The sequence below is a fragment of the Canis aureus genome, chromosome 21 (genome assembly GCF_053574225.1).
Source record: "Canis aureus isolate CA01 chromosome 21, VMU_Caureus_v.1.0, whole genome shotgun sequence".
Classification (NCBI taxonomy): Eukaryota; Metazoa; Chordata; class Mammalia; order Carnivora; family Canidae; genus Canis; species Canis aureus.
Genome location: NC_135631.1, coordinates 10909761 through 10930391, shown reverse-complemented (window position 1 = coordinate 10930391; position 20631 = coordinate 10909761). Strand labels below are relative to the sequence as shown.

At 40.2% G+C, this 20631-nt stretch overlaps 1 protein-coding gene across 2 annotated transcripts in view; it reads right to left on the bottom strand.

The window, feature by feature from the left end:
* The window catches only part of EXT2 (exostosin glycosyltransferase 2), a 154483-nt gene that overhangs the window by 80694 nt on the left and 53158 nt on the right, over positions 1-20631 (bottom strand). For both annotated transcript variants that reach the window (XM_077862968.1, XM_077862969.1), the window contains exon 8: positions 5211-5342. In XM_077862968.1, the coding sequence (XP_077719094.1) occupies positions 5211-5342 (132 nt within the window). The remainder of the gene's footprint in view (positions 1-5210; positions 5343-20631) is intronic.

Here is a 20631-nt window from a genome sequence, read left to right as displayed (position 1 = left end):
TAAATCAGTGCTACTCAGACCTCCTGTCAGTTGCCTTCACTGAAGATGCAGAAATGTACAACTCACTGCTTTAAATCAGGGCTCTCAGCACCTGAGCTCCTAGAAATGTGGTGAGCACTAAATTAGCCTGAAAAGAACAATTTAAGAAGCTAAAATAAAAACAGAAGCTGTATTTTCCAGTTGCATATCCAGATTTAAGCTTTTTATACTTACGTTCTTTTACAAATTGACAGTCCAGCACGTTGACCATTTTGTCCCACATTAAAACACATCGATTTCAAAACTACAGAATTTAAGGTACTGTTTTTCCCCGGCTCATAGTCTTATGAAACACAGAGAATGAAAATACCAACCACCTATTCTTATTAGACTTTTCTTAGAGCTTTAGATAAAAGTACAGAATAAAGTCCCACCCTTTCCACACCTTCTGGCTGGGTCATGACCATCCCATCTAAACGAATTCCCCTGCAGAGGAACAGGGGTGGCATTCTTCGTCCCAAACTTATGCCACATACTTGGAATAGTGGAAATGCCTCAGCCTAGAGGAGGAAGCTCAATGGCTCCTACAAAATTCTATAAACAATTCAAGATAATCAAAAGATCTAGGTTCTCACTTGTTTAGACAACTTGCCAACTATATGACCTTAGACAAGTCATGTACTGTGAGTTTCACCATGACTATTAAGATGGGAAAAGAATCTATCACTTTCCTCACCTTCCCAACAGGGTTTACATCAAATGAAACAGTGGATATCATATTAGCAGGTGGGTGAGTCCTGGATGGCTCATGTCCTGGGATCCCAATGTTCCTCCTTTCCCCTGTCCTTCCCTCCCTCCATCCCACCCTCCTTCTGTCATTTATACATCAAGAGCCTCCTGTCTGAATTAGAATGTCCTGGGTATTACAAGAAATACCAAGATAGCTAAGAAATTCCTTTAAGGGTTTAAACTCTATAGGAAACTGTGTTTCTATGCATGTTAAGCGATAGGAAAGAAACACCTATAACATGCTCTAAGAGTTACAAATTGGAAAAGACTACTTCCTATTTAAGGCAACCAGAAAACCTCAAGGAGAAAGGGGTATATGAGCAGGTCACTGAAACCTGGGTAAAATGTGGACAGAGGTGACAGTGGAGAAAAGCATCTCGGCAAAAGGACCAATAGTCACAAAGGAACAGAAAAGGGAAAGCATGGAGCATACATAGGAAGGACAAGGTTGTGTTGCCAGAATCTAGAACTCCCTGAAAGAGAAGAGAAGGGAATGAAACCAGAAAGACAGGCTGGAGCCAGACTGAGTTTGGATGCCAGTATCACCCTCACCCATGACCCCCATGTACCCACTCCCTACCTAGATAAAATGCCCCATATGTCTCACTCCCCCTAACTGCCCTCATTTGTCAGTTAGCATAATCACTTCTGCCTGCCATCCCTCAAATCTGCCCCATACTTCTCACCTGGGCTCCTGAAACTGGGCCATGCTCCTACCCTTGTCCTGCTGCAAGGGATCCATTTTCCATGCTGATGTTTGACTCTCCATACTGAAGGCATGGAGAGCCCGAAATCCCAAAATGCAATCTCCGTCCCAATTTAAATTACCCACAGCTAAAATGCCAACACCTTTGTGACACTGGAGGTGTTTGGGGTTTGGGGCCCTCTCCAGGCTTTCTCTTCTACCCCTCCCTCATGAGCCTCCTTCAGTCCTGCCCCACTGACCTCCCTGAAGTTCCTTAAACTTGCATGCTCCCCAGACCCTCTGCACCTCTGAATTTGCTGTTCCTTCTGCACAGAACCACCATTCTCCTCTTTCTCTGACTAGATAACACTTCCCTTCTCTTTAACACTCAGATCATCATTTAGCCTTGTGCTGGAAGTTCTAGCCAATGCACTTAGATAAAAGAAAATAAAAGGTTCAAGTACCAGAAAAAGGAGGGAAATTTAGTATTGGTACATATGATTGTATAGGTAGAAAACACAAGAGAATCAACATTTTAAAAAGTGAAACAACTGTAGAATTCAGTAAAAGAGTAGTTAACAAGGAGCACCTGGGTGGCTCAATTGGTTAAGCATCTGCCTTGGGCTCAGGTCATGATCCTGGGGTCCTGGCATCAAGTCCTACATCAGGTTCCCTGCTCAGCGGGGGGCCTATTTCTCCCTCTCCCTCTGCCCTTGCCTCCTGCTTGTGCTCTCTTGCACTCTCTCTGTCAAATAAATAAATAAAACCTTTTTTAAAAAAGTAGTTAACAAAATTTATATTGAAAGCCAATAATGTATCTTTATACAATGGTAACTGGTTAGAAACTATAATATCAGAAAGCATTCCTTTATAGAGTATAAGAAAGGTAAAATATCTTTTAAAAACTTAATCTGGAATTGTGAAAGACTGATATAAAAACTACTTCAAAATTCTACTAGGAAGGGATGCCTGGGGCAACCCTGGTGGCTTAGCAGTTTAGTGCCGCCTTCAGCCCGGCGTGTGGTCCTGGAGACCTGGGATCAAGTCCCATGTTAGGCTCCCTGCATGGAGCCGGCTTCTCTCTCTGTGTGTGTCTCTGCCTCTCTCTCTCTCTCTCTCTCTCTCTGTGTGTGTGTCTCTCTCATGAATAAATAAAATAAAATCTAAAAAAAAAGAAAAGGAAAAATAAAAAGAAGGAGAAGGAGGAGGAGGAGGAGAAGAAAGAAGAAGGAGAAGGAGAAGAAAGAAGAAGAAGGAGAAGGAGAAGAAAGAAGAAGAAGGAGAAGGAGGAGGAGAAGGAGGAGAAAGAAGAAGAAGAAGAAGGAGAAGAAGAAGAAGAAGAAGAAGAAGAAGAAGAAGAAGAAGAAGAAGAGAAGAAGAAGAAGAAAGAAGAAGAAGAAGAAGAAGAAGAAGAAGAAGAAGAAGAAGAAAGAAGAAGAAAGAAGGAAGAAGGAAGAAGGAAGAAGGAAGAAGGAAGAAGAAGAAGAAGAAGAAGAAGAAGAAGAAGAAGAAGAAAAAGGAAAAAGAAAAAAGGGACACCTGGGTGGCTTATAGGTTGAGTGTTTGCCTTTGGCTCAGGGCATGATCCCAGGTCCTGGGATCAAGTCCACATCGGGCTCCCCATGGGGAGCCTACTTCTCCCTCTGCCTGTGTCTCTGCCTCTCTCCCTGTCTCTCTCATGAATAAATAAATAAAGTCTTTAAAAAAAAATTCTACTGGAAAGACAAATCTTGCTTCCAGATAGCAAGACCCATTGCAATTTAAATTCCTCAAAGGCATGGATCTTCTCTGCTTTGTTCCCTAATACAGTTCAAGTACCAAGAACACTGTTTAGAAAGTAGAAGCTAGTGAGAATTCAATATATACCTACTGAATGAATAAATGCCTAAAACAATCTAAAAATTCACTGTGTCTAATAAAATACGAAAAGGATTTGTACATGATATCTCTGACAGAGATATCAACCTTCCACCTGAAAAACCCACTTATAAGACCATTTTTTACCTAACAGCACAAATTCAAGTACTCAGGGTTACTGAAGGCATGGAGAGCCAAATAACCAAAATATTTTTGGTGGAACTATAAGCAGGTATAGTCTTTTGAAAGGGTAATTTACTAATGTCTATCAACATTCGAAATATTATTTCTCAGCTGAAATTAATACCATTCAAAATGTGTATATTTTTCAGCTGGAATTCTATAAATATATTCCCATATTTTAGCAAACATATATGAAAATACATCTTGTATTACTATTTGGAAATGGAAAAAAATAAAAGCAATCTAAATTTCTATCAATAATAGATCTGTTATGTAAGACAGACCTAAAACAATGGAATACTTAAAGCCATCCTTAGAGCTAAAGGACACCTATAGAGAATGAAGTGGAAATAAGTCCATGATCTATTCCTATTACAGTAAAAAAAGGCAAAATACTGAATACCATGTGTAACGTGATCTCGTCTAAAAATTACATACGTATGTTCATACATGGATAGAAGCACTCTGGAAGGTCACCTCCAGTGATGGATCCAAGGGAAAAGAAAGACAGAAGGAAACTCCCTCAAGCACAACAGAAAGGTGTCTGTTTTTGTTGTGCTGGATTTTACCACAAGTATGTATTTTCTTCCTCTCAGGACAACCCATTTCAGGCAGTGTCCTGGCCCCTCCCAGCAATGGTGCCACCTCCCGACTGGCACCATGGCACTCTGGACACCACCCTATTACAGGACTTCACATACTCCATTGCCTACTCACTGACTTTCCAAGTTAGCAGAGAGCTCCTCTGATATGAGGGACTTGACTTCTTTTTCTGCATGCCCAGCCCCTGGTGGGGTGCCTGACACACAGTTACCACTTAGTAGTGGCAGGAGGGAGGGAAGGAGGATCCTATATGAAGATTAACCAGGCGGTTGTATACACACTATTTAGAGAAGGTGAAATCAGGAGACCAGGAGGGCTGGCCAGAAAGATAGCACTGATTAAAATGAAGAATGGACTGAAGTCTAGTTCTCTTACATGAAAGCCTTGAGGCCTGTGGACAAGGCAGGCGGGTATGATCCAGTGCAGCTAGGAAACAGTAATTTCCAGTCCCAGAGCTCCAGGCATTTTCCATGAGAAAGAAGGTGTGGCCACTGCCACAATCCCTACAATGCCACACTTGTGGCCTTATGACCCGTCAAGCAAGGAAGAAGTCCTGAGAGCAGCTTCCGACCACCCCAACTGTGCTGGATACACCCAGGGGCCTCAGCCGGTCTGGAGCAAGTCTTGACTATAGCCATCCATAATGCCTCCAGGTCCCTTTTGCTGATTATTTTCCTCACACAGTGAGGGCAATATTAGTTGAAATCATCTATGTAAAGCACTTAGCACAGTCCCCGGCAAAGAGTAAGCACTCAAAATATAAGCTATTCTGATTAAGCTGCTTACAGGATCTTTTCAAGAGTTCTAAGCACCACAACTGCAGAAATCATCAGGAAGTGTTTGATTTCCAACAAGAGCCAGGCCTCCCCATTTATCTCTGCAATAAATAAGCATACTGTCTTTCTAAGCACATTTAAAACAAACTGGAAGCTGCTGCTTCTGTATTTCTTACTTTTGTTATCATTTCAAAATTAAGCCGACTGTCGGCTAGCACACTCTCATGTCAGAAAGCTAGTATTTAAATAAATAAACTTTACACACTCAGTACGTCTTTCTTTGTCCCATCTTGACATCTGGACCATGGCTGACATGGTTAGCACCGGAATTCACTCACCACAGTGGGAGGGTCATTCCATTCTTCATAGGAGAGGGCAGCATATGGATAGATGCGGTCATTGATAATCTGTAGAGTGGCCAGGGCAATGGCTTTAATTGACTGAAAGTACGCTTCCCAGAACCACCGTGCCTGTAAAGAAAACAACGCTATGTTCAGAGAGCAAGCGAGACACAGTGGAAGAACTAGATATGCTCTATCACAGCCAGCTCTGGGTCTGAGTAATTCCTTTATTCCCACAGGGAGGGAGCCTACAGCGAATGCTCCCTGCTGTTTAAGCCAGCTGCATCAGGAGTGTGCATTTATCAAATGGAGTCAAAACAGTGTGAGCAAGTGAAATGCACATTGGGTTCAATCTGGATATAAGAGAAACCATATCTTGATGAAAATATCAACATGTTATACCAGAATAAGTTATAGTCCTTTTTTTCCTTACATAAAGTGCACAAACCTTAAGTGTACAACTCAACAAATTTTTAGGTATGTACATACTCGTGACTATTACCAAAATAAAGATATAAAACATTCCAGGACCCCAGAAGACTTCCTTCTATCTCCCAGGCACTATCTCAATCATCCAAGAGTAATTATTATTCTGATTTCTATCGTGTCTGCTACTGAATTTTCACACAAATAGAACCCAAATGGTATTTACTCTTTTGTGTCTTCTTTTGTTAACATTTAAGTCAGGTTTTGGTATCAAGGTTATGCTGGCCTCATAAAATGAATGGAAAAGTATTCCTTCTTTTTCTATTCCCTGAGACATTTTATGCAACTATTCTATGCAATTATTTCTTTCTTGAAAGGTTTAGAAGAATTCACCCGAAAGCTATCTGGGCTAAGTGTTTTTGGATGTGTGAAGGTTTTAAATCATGGATTAATCTTCTTTCATTGACACAGGTTTATACATATTTTAATGAGTGTGTCAGTTTCAAAAAGTATTGAGGAATATGTTCATCTAAATTGTTAATTTTTTAAAAGATTTTATTTATTTATTCATGAGAGACACACAGAGAGAGAGGCAGAGACACAGGCAGAGGGAGAAGCAGGCTCCATGCAGGGAGCCCGACGTGGGACTCAATCCCAGGACTCCAGGATCACGCCCTGGGCCAAAGGCAGGGCCCAAACTGTTGAGCCACCAGGGACCCAGGGATCCCTAAATTGTTAAATTTATTGGACTAAACATGTGCTAACATCTATTCAATGCCTGTAGAATCTGTAGTAATATATCTCATTTAATTCACCTTGCATTTGGTTTCTTGAGACTGAAGTTTAGGTTACTGATTTTAATCTTTCTTCATTTCTAATATATGCACTTAATGCTATAAGTTGACCCCTATGCATGATTTTAAAAGACTCTTACACAATTATATACATTTTCATTATAATTTAGGTAAAAAAATAATTTTTTATAAATATATTATTTAATTTCTAAACACTTGGGGATTTTTTTTATTTATCTTTGTTACTGACTTCTACTTTGATTGCACTATGGTCAGAGATCATGTGTTATTTAAAAACTTTGCCCTTTATTCCCAACCACATTTAAGCTTTTCTCTATCTTTGGCTTAGAGCAATTCACCTATGATGTACCTAGGTGTGGGTCTTCATATTTATCCCACTGAGAATTGTAGAGCGTCTTCACTCTGTGGTTTGATGTCTTTCACTGTTTTTAGAAAACTCTTAGACAATAGTTCTTCAAATATTAGTTCTGTCACACTCTCTTCTCCTGGGACTCTACATTTTCACCATGCCCCATCTGTCTCTTATTCTCTTTTCTATGCTGCCATCTGGGTATTTTCTACTAATTTTTCTCCTGGTCCAATAATCCTCTGTCCTGTGTGTGTGTCTGTGTATGTATGACTAAACTGCTATTAAACCCATCTATTGACCTCTCAATTTAGTTCATATATTTTTCAGTTACAGAATTTCTACTGGACTTTTTTAAAAAGTAGATTTCTTATCTTTGTTGAAATTCTATTATTTTATTGAGCATGGTTCCTGATTGATAACTCTAATATCTGAGTCATCTGTGAGTCTCTTTCTACTATCTGTATTTACTCTTCATTTTGGTCATCTGGTTTCCATTTCTACCTCTTAATTTTTTATTGGGTACCAGACATTCAAGTATTTAAAAACTGCAGAGGTTCTGGATGTACCAGATATCTTCCTCCTAAGAGTATATAACATTCTTGTAGAAGACACAGAGAATGCACTTTAATCCTCAGTGGCTGGTTTTAAGTTTTGCTAGGGCCAAATTTTTTTGGCCTTTCCTAACCCTTGCAGTGTAGCCCTTTGGAGCCTTCAGATAAAGCCTGGGGTATTTATCAGGACCCCTCTATCCTGGCAGGCCTCAAACACCAAACTCCATCTCACTAGCACTATATATGGTTGCTAGAATGTTTGCACAGCTTGTTAGGCTCCCAGCTGCTTCTTCCTGCGGGGAGTCTTGGGAGTCTTGCTCTGATCACGTGCACCTCAGGAGCTGGCAAACACTTCAAGGAAAGACTGCATGCCAATTTCTGCTTCCTTCCCTGTGGTTCTCGTCTTACTAGGATACTGTCCTTCAAATCCTGGATGCTTTGGGACAGCCCCTTATTCCAATCTCTCAGCCCGATGGGACTGCTGCTTTCTGCTCAGACTCCAGAGGAAACACAGCTCAGTGAGCCTCCCTTCTCTCAGGAGCCATGGTCCCTTAAGCACTGACTGCACGGATTGCTCTTGAATGCTTCTATACTGCTGCTTTATCTATTTTCATAAACTTTTATACTTCTTCTTTCCCTGGCTGGAGGGTTACTATAATACCAGCTACACTGTCACAGCCCGATACAGTCTTTTGAAAGAAGCTGGTTTCTTGTCCAAGCAGAGTTCAGATTCAGTCCCCAAGAAAGCAAGATGCCGGTCTAGGTGACCTGTCTGTCCAGCATCGTTCAGACCTGTGATTCCACTCAAAATCAGAGGCTACGAGAATTTCTGCAAGGGACTGAACATGTGACAACGTAATGTGAGAAATTAGAAATACAACCAAAACAGGTGGAGGAAAAAGATGCTTTCTAGTCTACACCAGCCAACTTTGGTTCTGTTTCCCAAGCAAGTCCTCCATTCGTAAGGGAAAGCCTGCAACACCTGCTGAGGTGTGTGATGACTAATCTCCCCAAGAAGTATAAGAGGCAAAGCCTCACAATGAGAATTTCTCCTACTCAAGGAAAACCTGACAAAGATTTGTCAACCAAGGGCATCTGGCTTATGCTGTCCTGTAGTGTGCCATCTGGGTATGGCCCAGTGGCTGGATGACTGCCTGCCACTGCTTCTTAGATATACCCTACTACTCACTCCAATCTCATTCCTGCTTAGTCATGTTGCTGCTGTCCTGCCCATCATCTAGCCGAAATACTGACATTTTATGAGACCTGAAAGAATCTATCTTCCCTGTAAAGCCTTTACTGATCACCCCAAATACCAACAATCTCTTTACCAGGAAATCCCACAGCACTTAGAGCCTTTATAGGTTGTTTCTGCTATCTACTCTTCTAGAATGGTTTTCCTGTTACTTCAGATGACCACTATTCTCTCTTCAGCTAGACCCTGAGTTTCATGGATGTGGAAACTGGGGGCCTTGGTTTTTGTTTTATTAGCCTCCTTGTAGGTGTTAGGATGACCTGTTGCAAATGCATGTTTGTAGGCATGATCTCATTTGCTCTTTAAAATCAGTGTGTTGCTTACCTGGTGCAGTTTCATTTTCTATATAAGGAAACCAAGATACAAAACACGTTAAGTGGCAGGGTTACAAATCAAACCCAGGATCTTTCCCAGCCCATTCTAGAGTGCAGGAGTCCCAGCCACACTGAGGTTTAGGAAACAGTCCTTCCTTAAGAAACTGAAAGGCATAAAAATTCACTAGGAAGCAAGAACCCACACATAAACACATACATCTTCAATATTTACCCACTTTTCCACCCAAATGGGTCCATCATATATTCTTTGATTTTAAATCACATCCAAATTAAGCTACATTCAAACTTAAGCACTCCAAAGCTTTATGTTCACATTCAATCACCATGGAGACAGCAGCCTTTGGGATTTAAAGGAAACAATGATTGGTAACAAATCCATCTAGCATACCAGCCAAAGGCACAACTGTAGGACAAAGCTTCTAATTTAAGTTGTCTCAAATCATCTCGCCCTGTCCACCAAATTGTAATTCACTTATAAAGGAAGCAAGCCTGGCCAATAATCACAGCTCAAGTATCTCTGCCTGAGGATAAGTGAACTTCTCAAGCTTAATTATTTCTGCAGGACCTCGGTAACACCTTGTAGTATTTAGAAGGCATTATAATTTACGGCCCCTCCAGGACTCAATATCAGCCACTCATCGGCAGAGAGGAAGGAGTTTCAGCTACGCAGGCAATGCAGGAAAGCACCGCTGTTCCCATCCAATAAGCAAATACTTACTATGTTTTGATTTCCTTTTATCCCCTAAAACATGGGCCACATTTATCACTTCCTGAAATGCTAAACGAAGGTCTCTTCAGCAGCTACGCAAATTCCTTAGTCACTTAACCTTGTGGAAATTGCATAGCTGAAGACTTAAGTCACAGATGCATTGGTCATACCAACATAATCTTGAACAAAGCCTCTAATCTTTCTTCGTTAAACATATGCCACCGTAATTTTATAAAACATGCAGATTTCACCAAAAAAAAAAAAAAAATGCAGATTTCAAAGCATAAGAACCACAAAGTTCCTAATGCTTTCCAATCATGAGAATTCTAAAGTTCCTAAAGATCAGGAATTGGCCCAATTTAAAGCTTTCATAAGCAAAAAGGTATTTCAAATTAAAACTGCTACCTCAGTTTATACATCAGTTAACTGTGATTAATTTCTTTGGTTTTCAGTAACATAAAGCTAACAGGATGAGCAGTAATAAGTGTTTAAAGGAAGCCAAGGCAGTGTTGTAAAAAAGCTATGAGCATGTGGAACAATTCAAATTACTTAACCTGTGTTTGGTGAATCTGCAAGATGGAGAACATACCACCTATCTCACGAAGCTGTAAAGATTCAATGATGTCTATAAAGCTCCTCATTCAGTACTTGTGCAGAATAGACAATGAGAAGATGTTAGCTCTGTCCTCAATACTTACATCCACCCTGTCCCCTTAGGGTCTTAGTCACTTACATTAGCACACATTCAACACTACTTTGAGGGTGAAAATGGATGGAGAGGAAGAAGAGAGAATGGGACCCCAATGTTGCACTCCGTTCATCTTAATTCTTGAAGACAGTAAAGAAATCCAACCGGTCAGAGACAAGAGTTAGAAATAATAAAAACACAAAAATGGGAGTGACAGAAGTTTGTACTGAAAAGTTCAAGAACCAATAACATGTCCCCTCTAGGTAATCTCCTAGCTTCCAAGGAAGAGGACAGTACTTCTCCAGGAACCAGGAGAGTGGGAACACATCTGGTTTTGCTCACCACGAACTCCCAGCTTTGGCACAGTGCCTGTCAGAGAGGAGGCAGTCAGACACTTGTTGAAAGAGCGAATCCACTTACCACTACTCCCTCACAGGCATGAGGCACCACAGGCATCTCACGGAAATTTCCAAATCTTCTAAGTACCAACCCATCATTTAACAACAATGATCACATCTTGTATACAAAATGTTAAAACATGGTGTAATGGGGACATAGATTTGAGGGAAAAGAAGGCAAACCTATTTGGAGGTGGGACAGCAAGGCAGAAATAGGACAATAGTGTCCCTCTATGTTTAGTACAGACTAGGTACAAACTCTGAGGGGAAATAAACAGTTTCTAAAACGATGCCATGTAAGTTTGCTACCTAGGAATGGTCAAGATATCTAACAGTCCAAAGTTCATATTTAAGAACCCCCACTACCCCAGAGTCATCCAAGAGCATCTTCATCCCAAAAGTACAATGAGGGCTCTCCAGTGCCCTCACAGTAACCAACTTTGCCCTGCCCTTCTCACCAGAACTTCCTGAATGTGACCCCCATCAATGGTCTCCTTTCAGCCTGTTAAAGGAGTTTCCTAGTGAAAACCACACACACACACACACACACACACACACACACACACACACACCAAACAATAAACCAGCCAGTTATGCTTCTGTCCTGAATTCCAAGTGGTAGTAACACTGTCCAAACACCTGACAATAACAAGTACTTGTGGATCAGTACTTGCTTGAATGCTGCTGTGTCCCTGCCCCAAACCCACTGGTTGGTCACAACAGAAAGCATCTGCTTCTGCTTAGGAGGTAAGCCACAAGAGAACACGGACCCCACCATAACAATGACAAAAACCCACCAGATAACCCATTAACATCATAACTATCTTAGGCCCATCAGAAAGCTGTGGTCGTGAGGCAATCAGGGGAGCCCGAATTTCAAAGGGTGACAAGCTCCTCTAGGAGCAATGGGGCAAATTACTCCAGCTTTGGAAGATCAGAGAAGGTAGAGGTGCTGCAGTAAAAGCAGCCAAAGAAACCAGCCAAAATATTAACAAATTCTTACAACTGAGTGTGGGTTAGCAGGACCATTTGGAAGCTCTAGACACAAGGGGAGTCTGCAATTCCCTTGCAAGCTCCTTTCTGCTGGATGTTGTTGAGAAAGACCGGAGCAGGGAAGGAAATCAAAAAGAAGCCCCCTCGGTGGCACAGGTACACACTCTGCCCATTTTGTGGACATTTTTTCATCCAAAGCAAAGTCTTAAATTGCCGGGGGAGAAGCAGGAAAACCTCCCAGGCTCAAGAGGCAAACACAGAGGTCCCAGCTGCGGGAGAAGGGTAGAAAGGCAGCCTGTCACTGGGGATGGGTAGGAAGCCTTCCAGCTCCCTTCAGACCACCACTGAGGGAGGGATCAAAGCAAAAGCCTCTGCCCCTACAGGAGGGGCAGAAAATTCTCTCGAAGCCGAGACCCCTGGCAGTAAAGAACAGAGCTGCCACAGGGAAAAGGAGCAGAAACCTGAAAAGCCCCACCTCCAATACCCTGGCAAACAGATCTGCCCACAACTGACACTGGACCAGGGGAAGGGAAAAGCCCACCACTCTCACCATGAACCTGGCACCCCATACAAGCAGTGGTTGTCCATGGCTCAGGGCAAAAGGCCTCCTGTGTGGCACAGGTGACGCAGGGCCTGCTGAAAGAGGAGGGTGAGGGTGAACTCTGAGGGAAATCCCAGCACCCTGGCCCCACATGGAGCACAAGGCAGTGGCTGGCCAGCGGCACCACCTGATATCTGAGGTGTGCTGAAGGTAAGCCAGGCAACAGAAAACACAAACTCGGCCTGTCATCCATTAGGCCGGTTAGCCCCGTGCCCATTTCTGCACGTGGCATTTACTTTAGGGCAGTTTTTCTACACACACTACCATTCAATCAAAATTTACCAGAAAGAAAAAAGTAAGAGAAAACAATCCACTGTCATAATATAAAGCTGTCAACAGAACCAGACCAAAGATAGCCAAGCTATTAGAACTCTTAGGGACTTTAAATAACTATAATTAATAAGTTTAAGAATCTGGTGAAAAAGGTAGACAACCTGCATAAATGACAAGAATATTCGATAGAGAGATGACAACTACAAAAAATAACTAAATGATATGCCAGAAATAAAAATGCCAGTATCATAAATGAAGAATTCCTTCGACTAGCTTCTCAGCACACTAGAAATAGCAGAGGAAAGAAATGGTGAACTTGAAATGGAAAGTTATCCAAACTGAAGTGCACAGAAGAAAAGGAGCAAAAGAAAACAGAGATCCAACAGCTGTAGGATGGGATAGAATATTCTAATGTGATGTGTCTGTAACTGGAGTCCCAAAAGAAAGGGTGGAAACAAGGCAACAGATATATTTAAAGAAATAATGGCTAAATTTTCCAAAATTAATGAAAAACAACAAAACACAGACTTGATAAGCTCAGAGAACCAAGACATTAAATAAAGCATTCACCTTCTCCCTCAACAAGTTAAAGGAGCAGCCATACTCTTAAAGATGCAGAATTACTTCTGTATTTTTTTTTTTTTCCAGGAGACCTGAGCTATGGGAAGCTTCCCCTTGACACACTAGCATCGAAGGAACCATTTATTTCAGGTTCAGGGCTGGGAGATATTTCCAGGCCTCAGGGATTAATTTCTCAAAGCTGTGTCTGAAGACAAATCTGAAAACTTCCGAAGTGATTCCAAGTCTTTCCAAACACACGTACCAAGGCTCATTATCTTCTTCTCATTGGTTTGCTGTGACAAAATGTGACACATGAGCATCCCTGCCTTTCCCAAACCTTCTGTGCAGCACGCTCAGGGCTAGACTGGTTCCTTCCCTCACTACCTTGCTGGAAAGGTGAGAGTGCCGGAGCAGGGGACCTGATGCCCTTCCTGGACAACCTCAACACATCCTGGAGGCAGCAGGCACAGGCTCAGGTCATCCCTACCTGACAGCTGAAAAAACTCAGCAGTGATGTCACATTATATAATCCAAGCATCCTAACTGCTAGTTGAGAACTACTGTGAGCTTGCTGGCTTCGTTTTTTCTTTTACTCCATTTTTATAAACATAAGAGTTACATGAAAAAAAAAATACCAACCAAAGTGCTCAGAGGCACTTCTCATGGACTTTCTTTTTTTTCTCATGGCTTTTCTAGAGTAAAGGAAGTTCACGAACATGTGGTCCACCTTCACATAACAATTCAACAAACAATAATAAATAGAATTTACTTTCTTTCAAATAAGAAGAGATTTGTGAAGCAAAAAAGGTTAATATACCTAGAATTTATCAACACTACATTTTTTCCTTTGCTTAATAAATATTTATTTTGTTAATTTCATTGCATTTAGAATACCTTAGAACAGAGAACACAAAAGGGTTTTTTTTCACTCCCTTGTTCATGAGCCACTTTATTTGCCCTCTCCAGCTGCATCCTCGGCCTGAGAGTCTGATAGATACCTCTGGGGCACTTTTCCACCAACCAGTACAGCTTCCCAATCCAATCATCTCAGTTACCTGAAGCGGCACTGCAGTAGCCCACATGTGCCACACTCACTGGAATTTGACAAAAGACAAAACCACAGATCTCTGTTCACGTAACAGCAGAGGCCATTTCGCAATTTTTTGGTATACGTTCATCTTTTTTTGTTTCATTACCATGCAAAGTGATAAATGCTTTTGTTTTAACTTTATTCTGAAATAATGTGAGGCTTCGAGAAACAATAGAGGCATAGAGGGTTCCCGAATATCCCTCAGCCAGCTTCCCCTGACATTACCATCATATAAACCGGGTATAATGGCCAAACCTAGGATGTTCACATGTAGTTAATTCCCTTCACTAACAGATTTTTCTTTTCAGATTTCCCCAGTTCTCCCCTAAGATCCTTTTCCTGTTCCAGGATCCGGTCCAGGAGACTGCACTGCCTTTAGTTGTCACATCTCCCTAGTCTCCTCCAATTTAAGACAATTTCTCAGTCTTTCCTGTTCTTTCATGACCTGGACACTTTTGGATAGTACTGGTCAGGCATTTCACAGAATGTCTCTCAATTTCGGCTGGTCTGATATTTTTTAATCATGAGACTGAGGTCATGGATTTTGGAGGATAGTCCAGAGGTGATGTCCCGTTCTCTTCCCATCATATAGGGAGACATATGCTACCAACATGACTCATTACAGAGAAGTGAACTCTGATCACCCGGTTAGAGTGGGTCTGTTGGCATCTCCACTGTAAAGCTGCCATCCCATTCCATATTCTATTAGATTAGAAGCAAGTCACTATGTTTGGTTTGTTTTCCCAGGGAGGATAATTAAGCTCCACCTCCTAGAGAAAGATGTATCAAAGAACTTTCACTATTCTTTGAAAAGATTAAAAACTGTAAAATTGTATTCACTGAGTATTACTCTTCTTCTTCTTCTTCTTTCTTTCTTTCTTTCTTTCCTCTTCCTCCTCTTCCTCCTCCTCCTCCTCCTCCTCCTCCTCTTCCTCCTCCTCCTCCTCCTTCTTCTTCTTCTTCTACCTAGTTTATGGACATATGGTGTGGCATTCTATTACAATCCTTAAAACCATGGAGATTTGTGGCTCATGGAAATACTAAAACATTTTCTTTCCCCATTAATAATTTCACTAAATAAAAAACTGACATTTGCCTTAAGTGTTAAATGGATGCCCAATCATATATCTCATCCATTTAAAAGAGGAAAACTCATAGCTACTTTTTATTTAAAAACTCAAAGATGAGGGCAGCCCCGGTGCTTAGCAGTTTAGCACTGCCTTCTGCCTAGGGCGTGATCCTAGAGACCCGTGTCAGGCTCCCTGCATGGAGCCTGCCTCTCCCTCTGCCTGTTTCTCTCTCTGTGTCTCTAATAAATAAATAATCTTTTTAAAAAACTTAAAAATAAAAAAAATAAAAACTCATAGATGAAATCTACTGACCCTGCAAATATTTCTAAATTTCAATTGCTTCTAGTCTCATATTTAGCTTCACTCTGATGTACACACAGAATTACTGTTCAAAATTAAAGCACCCAATTTGATCATTTGGAAAAAAATGAAACAAAGAAAACTAATAGAATTAATAAGAAAAAAGAAAGGAATTTGAAAAGAAATCCAAGAGCTTTCCATAGATTGGCTGTTAAGAAAAGTCTAGAGAATCAGCTAAAAACCTATCAGAGCTAGTAAGGAAATTCACTAAAGTAACCAGGTACAAAATATTTTTTTTTAAATAAACAAAACAAAACCCCAAACTATTAAATCTCAGCAAACTCAGCAAGATTTTACACATACAGAGCGTGGTGGCAGGGCCCCTTCCCTTACCCCAACTTCTCACAGTACAGATAATACTTAGTCCTCGTGATAGACAATAGTTGCCTCCCCAACATCCATTATCTTCCTCATTTTTACTAACAAAATCAACTTAAATATAAATAGTCCAGCCTTTTTTGCAGCAATGCAAAAAAAAACGTGCACTTTCCTAAATAAAAAGATAAAGTCTTACTACATGAAGCCTTCTGGCCTTTTCCCTTGGCCCTCTCTCTTCTGCTTACTTGGAATGCAAACACGACTGGTTGAGATTGAAGCAGATGTATTGTAACTGAAAAGAAAAAGTTAGCATGCTGAAGGTAGTGGAGCAGAAATCCAGAAAGAAACCTGCTTCCCTGATGGTATCACTGAATCAGGACACCTCTCCTGGATGACCTAATTCTGGGTTTCTTTCAATGTGAGACGTTTAAACCCTGATTTCCTTAAGCAATTGTTAGCGGAGTTTTCTTTTACATTCATCTAAATATTTTCCTGTTACTGTCCTCTTACATCAAAACCATAAATATGGACTTCATTACCTTAAATACAAAATCGATAATTATTTGCAGATGATAGGATTTTATATCTAGAAAAATCAAGAGAATCGGCTAGAAATCTGTAAAGTAATTACAAAATCCAGGAAGGTAAATAATTATGAAATAAGCATAATAAAATCTATAGTTTGATTCTACTTTTAACTAGGTTACAGAAGATCACAAAAGACCACCACCTACACCCCAACAAGAAAACATTTGACAAAGTAAAAATCTGAATTTTCTTAGAGCCCAATCATTTGTATTCTAAAACCTTGTTAAATTTACCTACTAGTACAGTGCTTGTAGATTATTTTGGTCTTTCTGAATATATAACCATGTCATTTCCAAATGAAGACCATGTTAACTTTTTCTTTTCCAACTTTTATGCGTTTTATTTATTTTCCTTTTGCACTGCCTAGGACCTTCAGTAAAATACTGAATATGAATGCTAAAAGTAAACATGCTTGACATGATCACAATCTTAGGGGAAAGCATTCAATATTTAATTAGTAAGTAATATGTTAGATGTAGGTTTCTCATAAATCTCCTTTATCAAATTGCAGAAGTTCCTTTCTATTCCTCATTTAGCAGGTTTTTCTCAAGCATGGCTGTTGAATTTTATCAAATGATTTTTTCCTACATTTGAAGGATGATCAAGTGGGTTTTCTACTTCATTCTGTTAATGTGGTAATTTACATTAACTTTTCAGCATCAAAAAAAAAAAAAAAACCTTTTCAGCATCAAACCAACTTTACGTTCCTGATCTCACTTAGTCATGAGACAGTACCCCTTTTTTATATGCTGCCAGATTCAATTTTACTATTTTGTTTAGGATTTGTGCATTTTGTGAAAGTGGGATAGCTGCCTAGCACCAAAAATTATAAGATGCACCATTATTTTATAGAACACTAAGAAAGAAAAAGCATAACACCAAATTGTAATACAATCCTGACATCGGAGATTTTAAAATCTGAAAAAAAATACAGGACGGAGAATCAATTAAATATGGCATAAACTTTTTCACTTCACCCTCCCAACAATCCTACAGTTAACGTATCTCCAGTTTACAGACAAGAAGACCAGGCTCAGAAAGATTAACGGTAACTTGTCTGTGGTCACAAAGCTTTTAACTGACAGATCCAGAACTCAAAACCACTTCATCTAACTCTGAAGTCCATGTTCTTTTCATCATGGTACTGACGAAACCACAGGCTGCCTTAAAGGATAAATCCAGAACTGCAGCTATGCTTTGAATCAGGTTGGGTTTAACCTGTTAAGGTTTATCTCCAATATAAGTTTCTCTGAATGTTATTAACTAAACAGAACATGATTCCCAATCACCAAGGCAGTATCATTAATAATACCACATGTTCAAATTAAGCGAGAGAGGCCTTGTATATTTAAGAATGATTATGTGTATGAAAGCAATAGGTCTCCCAGGGAAACCAGGGATTGCGCTGTATAATTAATGATGTATCAGCTGGAGGACAGCCCACGACGTAAGGCTTTTTTTTTTTTTTTAACTTAAGGCTTTTGTCTGTAGCATCAACTTTATAAAGGTAGTAGGTAGAACAGATTCCAATTTATTCTATTCTGCCATTAAATAGGAAATAAATGATTCTAAGTCATTTAACTTTCCAGATCTCAATTTTCATACCTTACAATTGACAGGATTACATGATGCTTAAGGGCTCTTCCACACCTGAAATTCAGAGAGATGGAAATTCTAAAAAAGAACTGAAAAGAAATGCAGGACAATCCTTCAAAAGTCCTGTACCAGAAATGAAGAATGCCTATGACCATCAGTATGGGATGGACAGGGCTGAGGAAAAGACCTCTGAGCTTGAGGATATAACAAAAAAAACTAGAACAGAATATGCAAGGATTATGGGATATGGGACAACCATAAAAGGTGTAACATACACACAATATAAATACCAGGAAAAATAAAGAAAGGAAGAGAAGCAGTATTTAAAGCAATAATGACCAATTTCTCCCAAATTAATGTCAGACACCAAGCCACAGATTCAGAAAACACCAACTGGGATAAAGACCAAAAATAGTGCTACATCATACTAAAACTTCAGAAAAATCAAATATTAAAAAAACCTGGAAGAAGAGAAAAAAAACCCTTCGCCTCTATAGGAACACAAGGAACAATTACATCCAACTTCTCCTCAGAAATATTTAGAGTGAAAAAAACCCCACCACGCTAGAATTCTATACTCTGGAAAATTATCCTTCAAAAAGCATTTTTGAAAAATAAAGAATTTCTCAGACAAACAAAAACTGAGGGAATCTGTTGCCCATAGTCCTGCCTTGCAAGAAATGTTAGAAGAGGTTCTTCAGCTAGAAGAAAAATGATACAGGTCAGAAACTTAGATCTATATAAAGAAAGGAAGAGAATCAAAGAAGACATAAGTGAAGATAATATATAAACTTTTATGTTTCTTATTCCTAATTCACCTAACAATTTGTTCAAAATAATAACAGCAACAAATGTAGTCCAATATGTATACTTATATATAAACAAAATGACAACAATGATACAAGGAACAAGAGGAGAGAATTAAAATTTATATTGTTAACATAAGGTACAGAGAGTCCCCTAGACTTAAGGTGGTTTGACTTATGATTTTTTTTGACTTCACAATGGTGTGAAAGCAATATGCATTCAGTAGAAACCATACTTTGAACTCTGAATTTGGATCTTTTCGCAGGTTAGCGGTATGCGACATGATACTCTCTTCTGATGCTGGGCAGTAGGGAGCCCCAACTTCCAGTCAGCCACAAGATCATGCAGTAAACAATCGATACATTTACAACCATTCTGTTTTTCACTTTCACTACAGGATTCAATAAATTACATGAAATACTCAGCACCTTAATATAAATATAAAATAGGCTTTGTGTTACAAGATTTTGCCCCCTGGAGACTAATGCCATGAGCACGTTTAAGATCATCCAGGCTAAACTGTGATGTTCAGTAGCTTAAGTATATTAAATGTATTTTCGACTTATACTTTCTTTCAACTTACAGTGGGTTTACAGGACATATCCCCCATTGTAAATCAAGGAAGATCTATACTTCCACTATCTCTGAAGCAGAAAAGTGTTAAAGTGAACTTGGATTTGATATAAATGTATACGGCAATCTCAAGGGCAACCATTAAAAATGTTTTTAAAAAGTTAATTGCAACTGATATGCTCAGAAAGTAAAGAAAATGCAATCATGTACTCAGTTAAAACCACAAAAGACATAAAAAGTGTGCAAGTCTGGGGTGCCTGGATGGCTCAATTGGCTAAGCAGCCAACTCTTAATTTTGGCTCAGGTCATGATCTAAGGGTCCTGAGATGGACCCCCTTTTGGGCTCCATGCTCAGCAGAAGTCTGCTTGAAGCTTCTCTCTCCTCTCCCTCTGCCTCTGCCCCTTGCTCATGCTCTCTCTCTCTCAAATAAATAAATCTTTAAAAAAGTGTAGAAGTCAGAAACAGGAACAGGAACAAAAGCAACATATAGAAAACAATAATAAATATGGTCAATATGCATCCAACTATTTCAACAATCACTTTAAATGTTAATGGTCTAAATATAACCATTAAAAGACAGATTGTCAGAGTGGTTCAAAACCAAAACCTACTGTTTATGTCTATGAGAAACCCACTTTAAATATAATGACACATAAAAGGGGCGTCTGGGGGCAGCCCCGGTGGCGCAGCGGTTTAGCGCCGCCTGCAGCCCAGGGAGTGATCCTGGAGACCCTGGATCGAGTCCCACGTCAGGCTCTCTGCATGGTGCCTGCTTCTCCCTCTGCCTGTATCTCTTCCTCTCTCTCTCTGCGTCTCTATGAATAAATAAAATCTTAAAAAAAAAAAGGGGGGGGGGCGCCTGGATGGCTCAGTCAGTTAGCATCTGACTCTCAATTTTGGCTCAGGTCATGATCTCAGAGTCATGGGATCGAGGCCCATGTTGGGCTCCATGCCGGGTGTGAAGCCTGCTTAAGATTCTCTCCTTCTGGGGATCCCTGGGTGGCTCAGCGGTTCAGCGCCTGCCTTTGGCCCAGGGCGTGATTCTGGAGTCCCGGGATCAT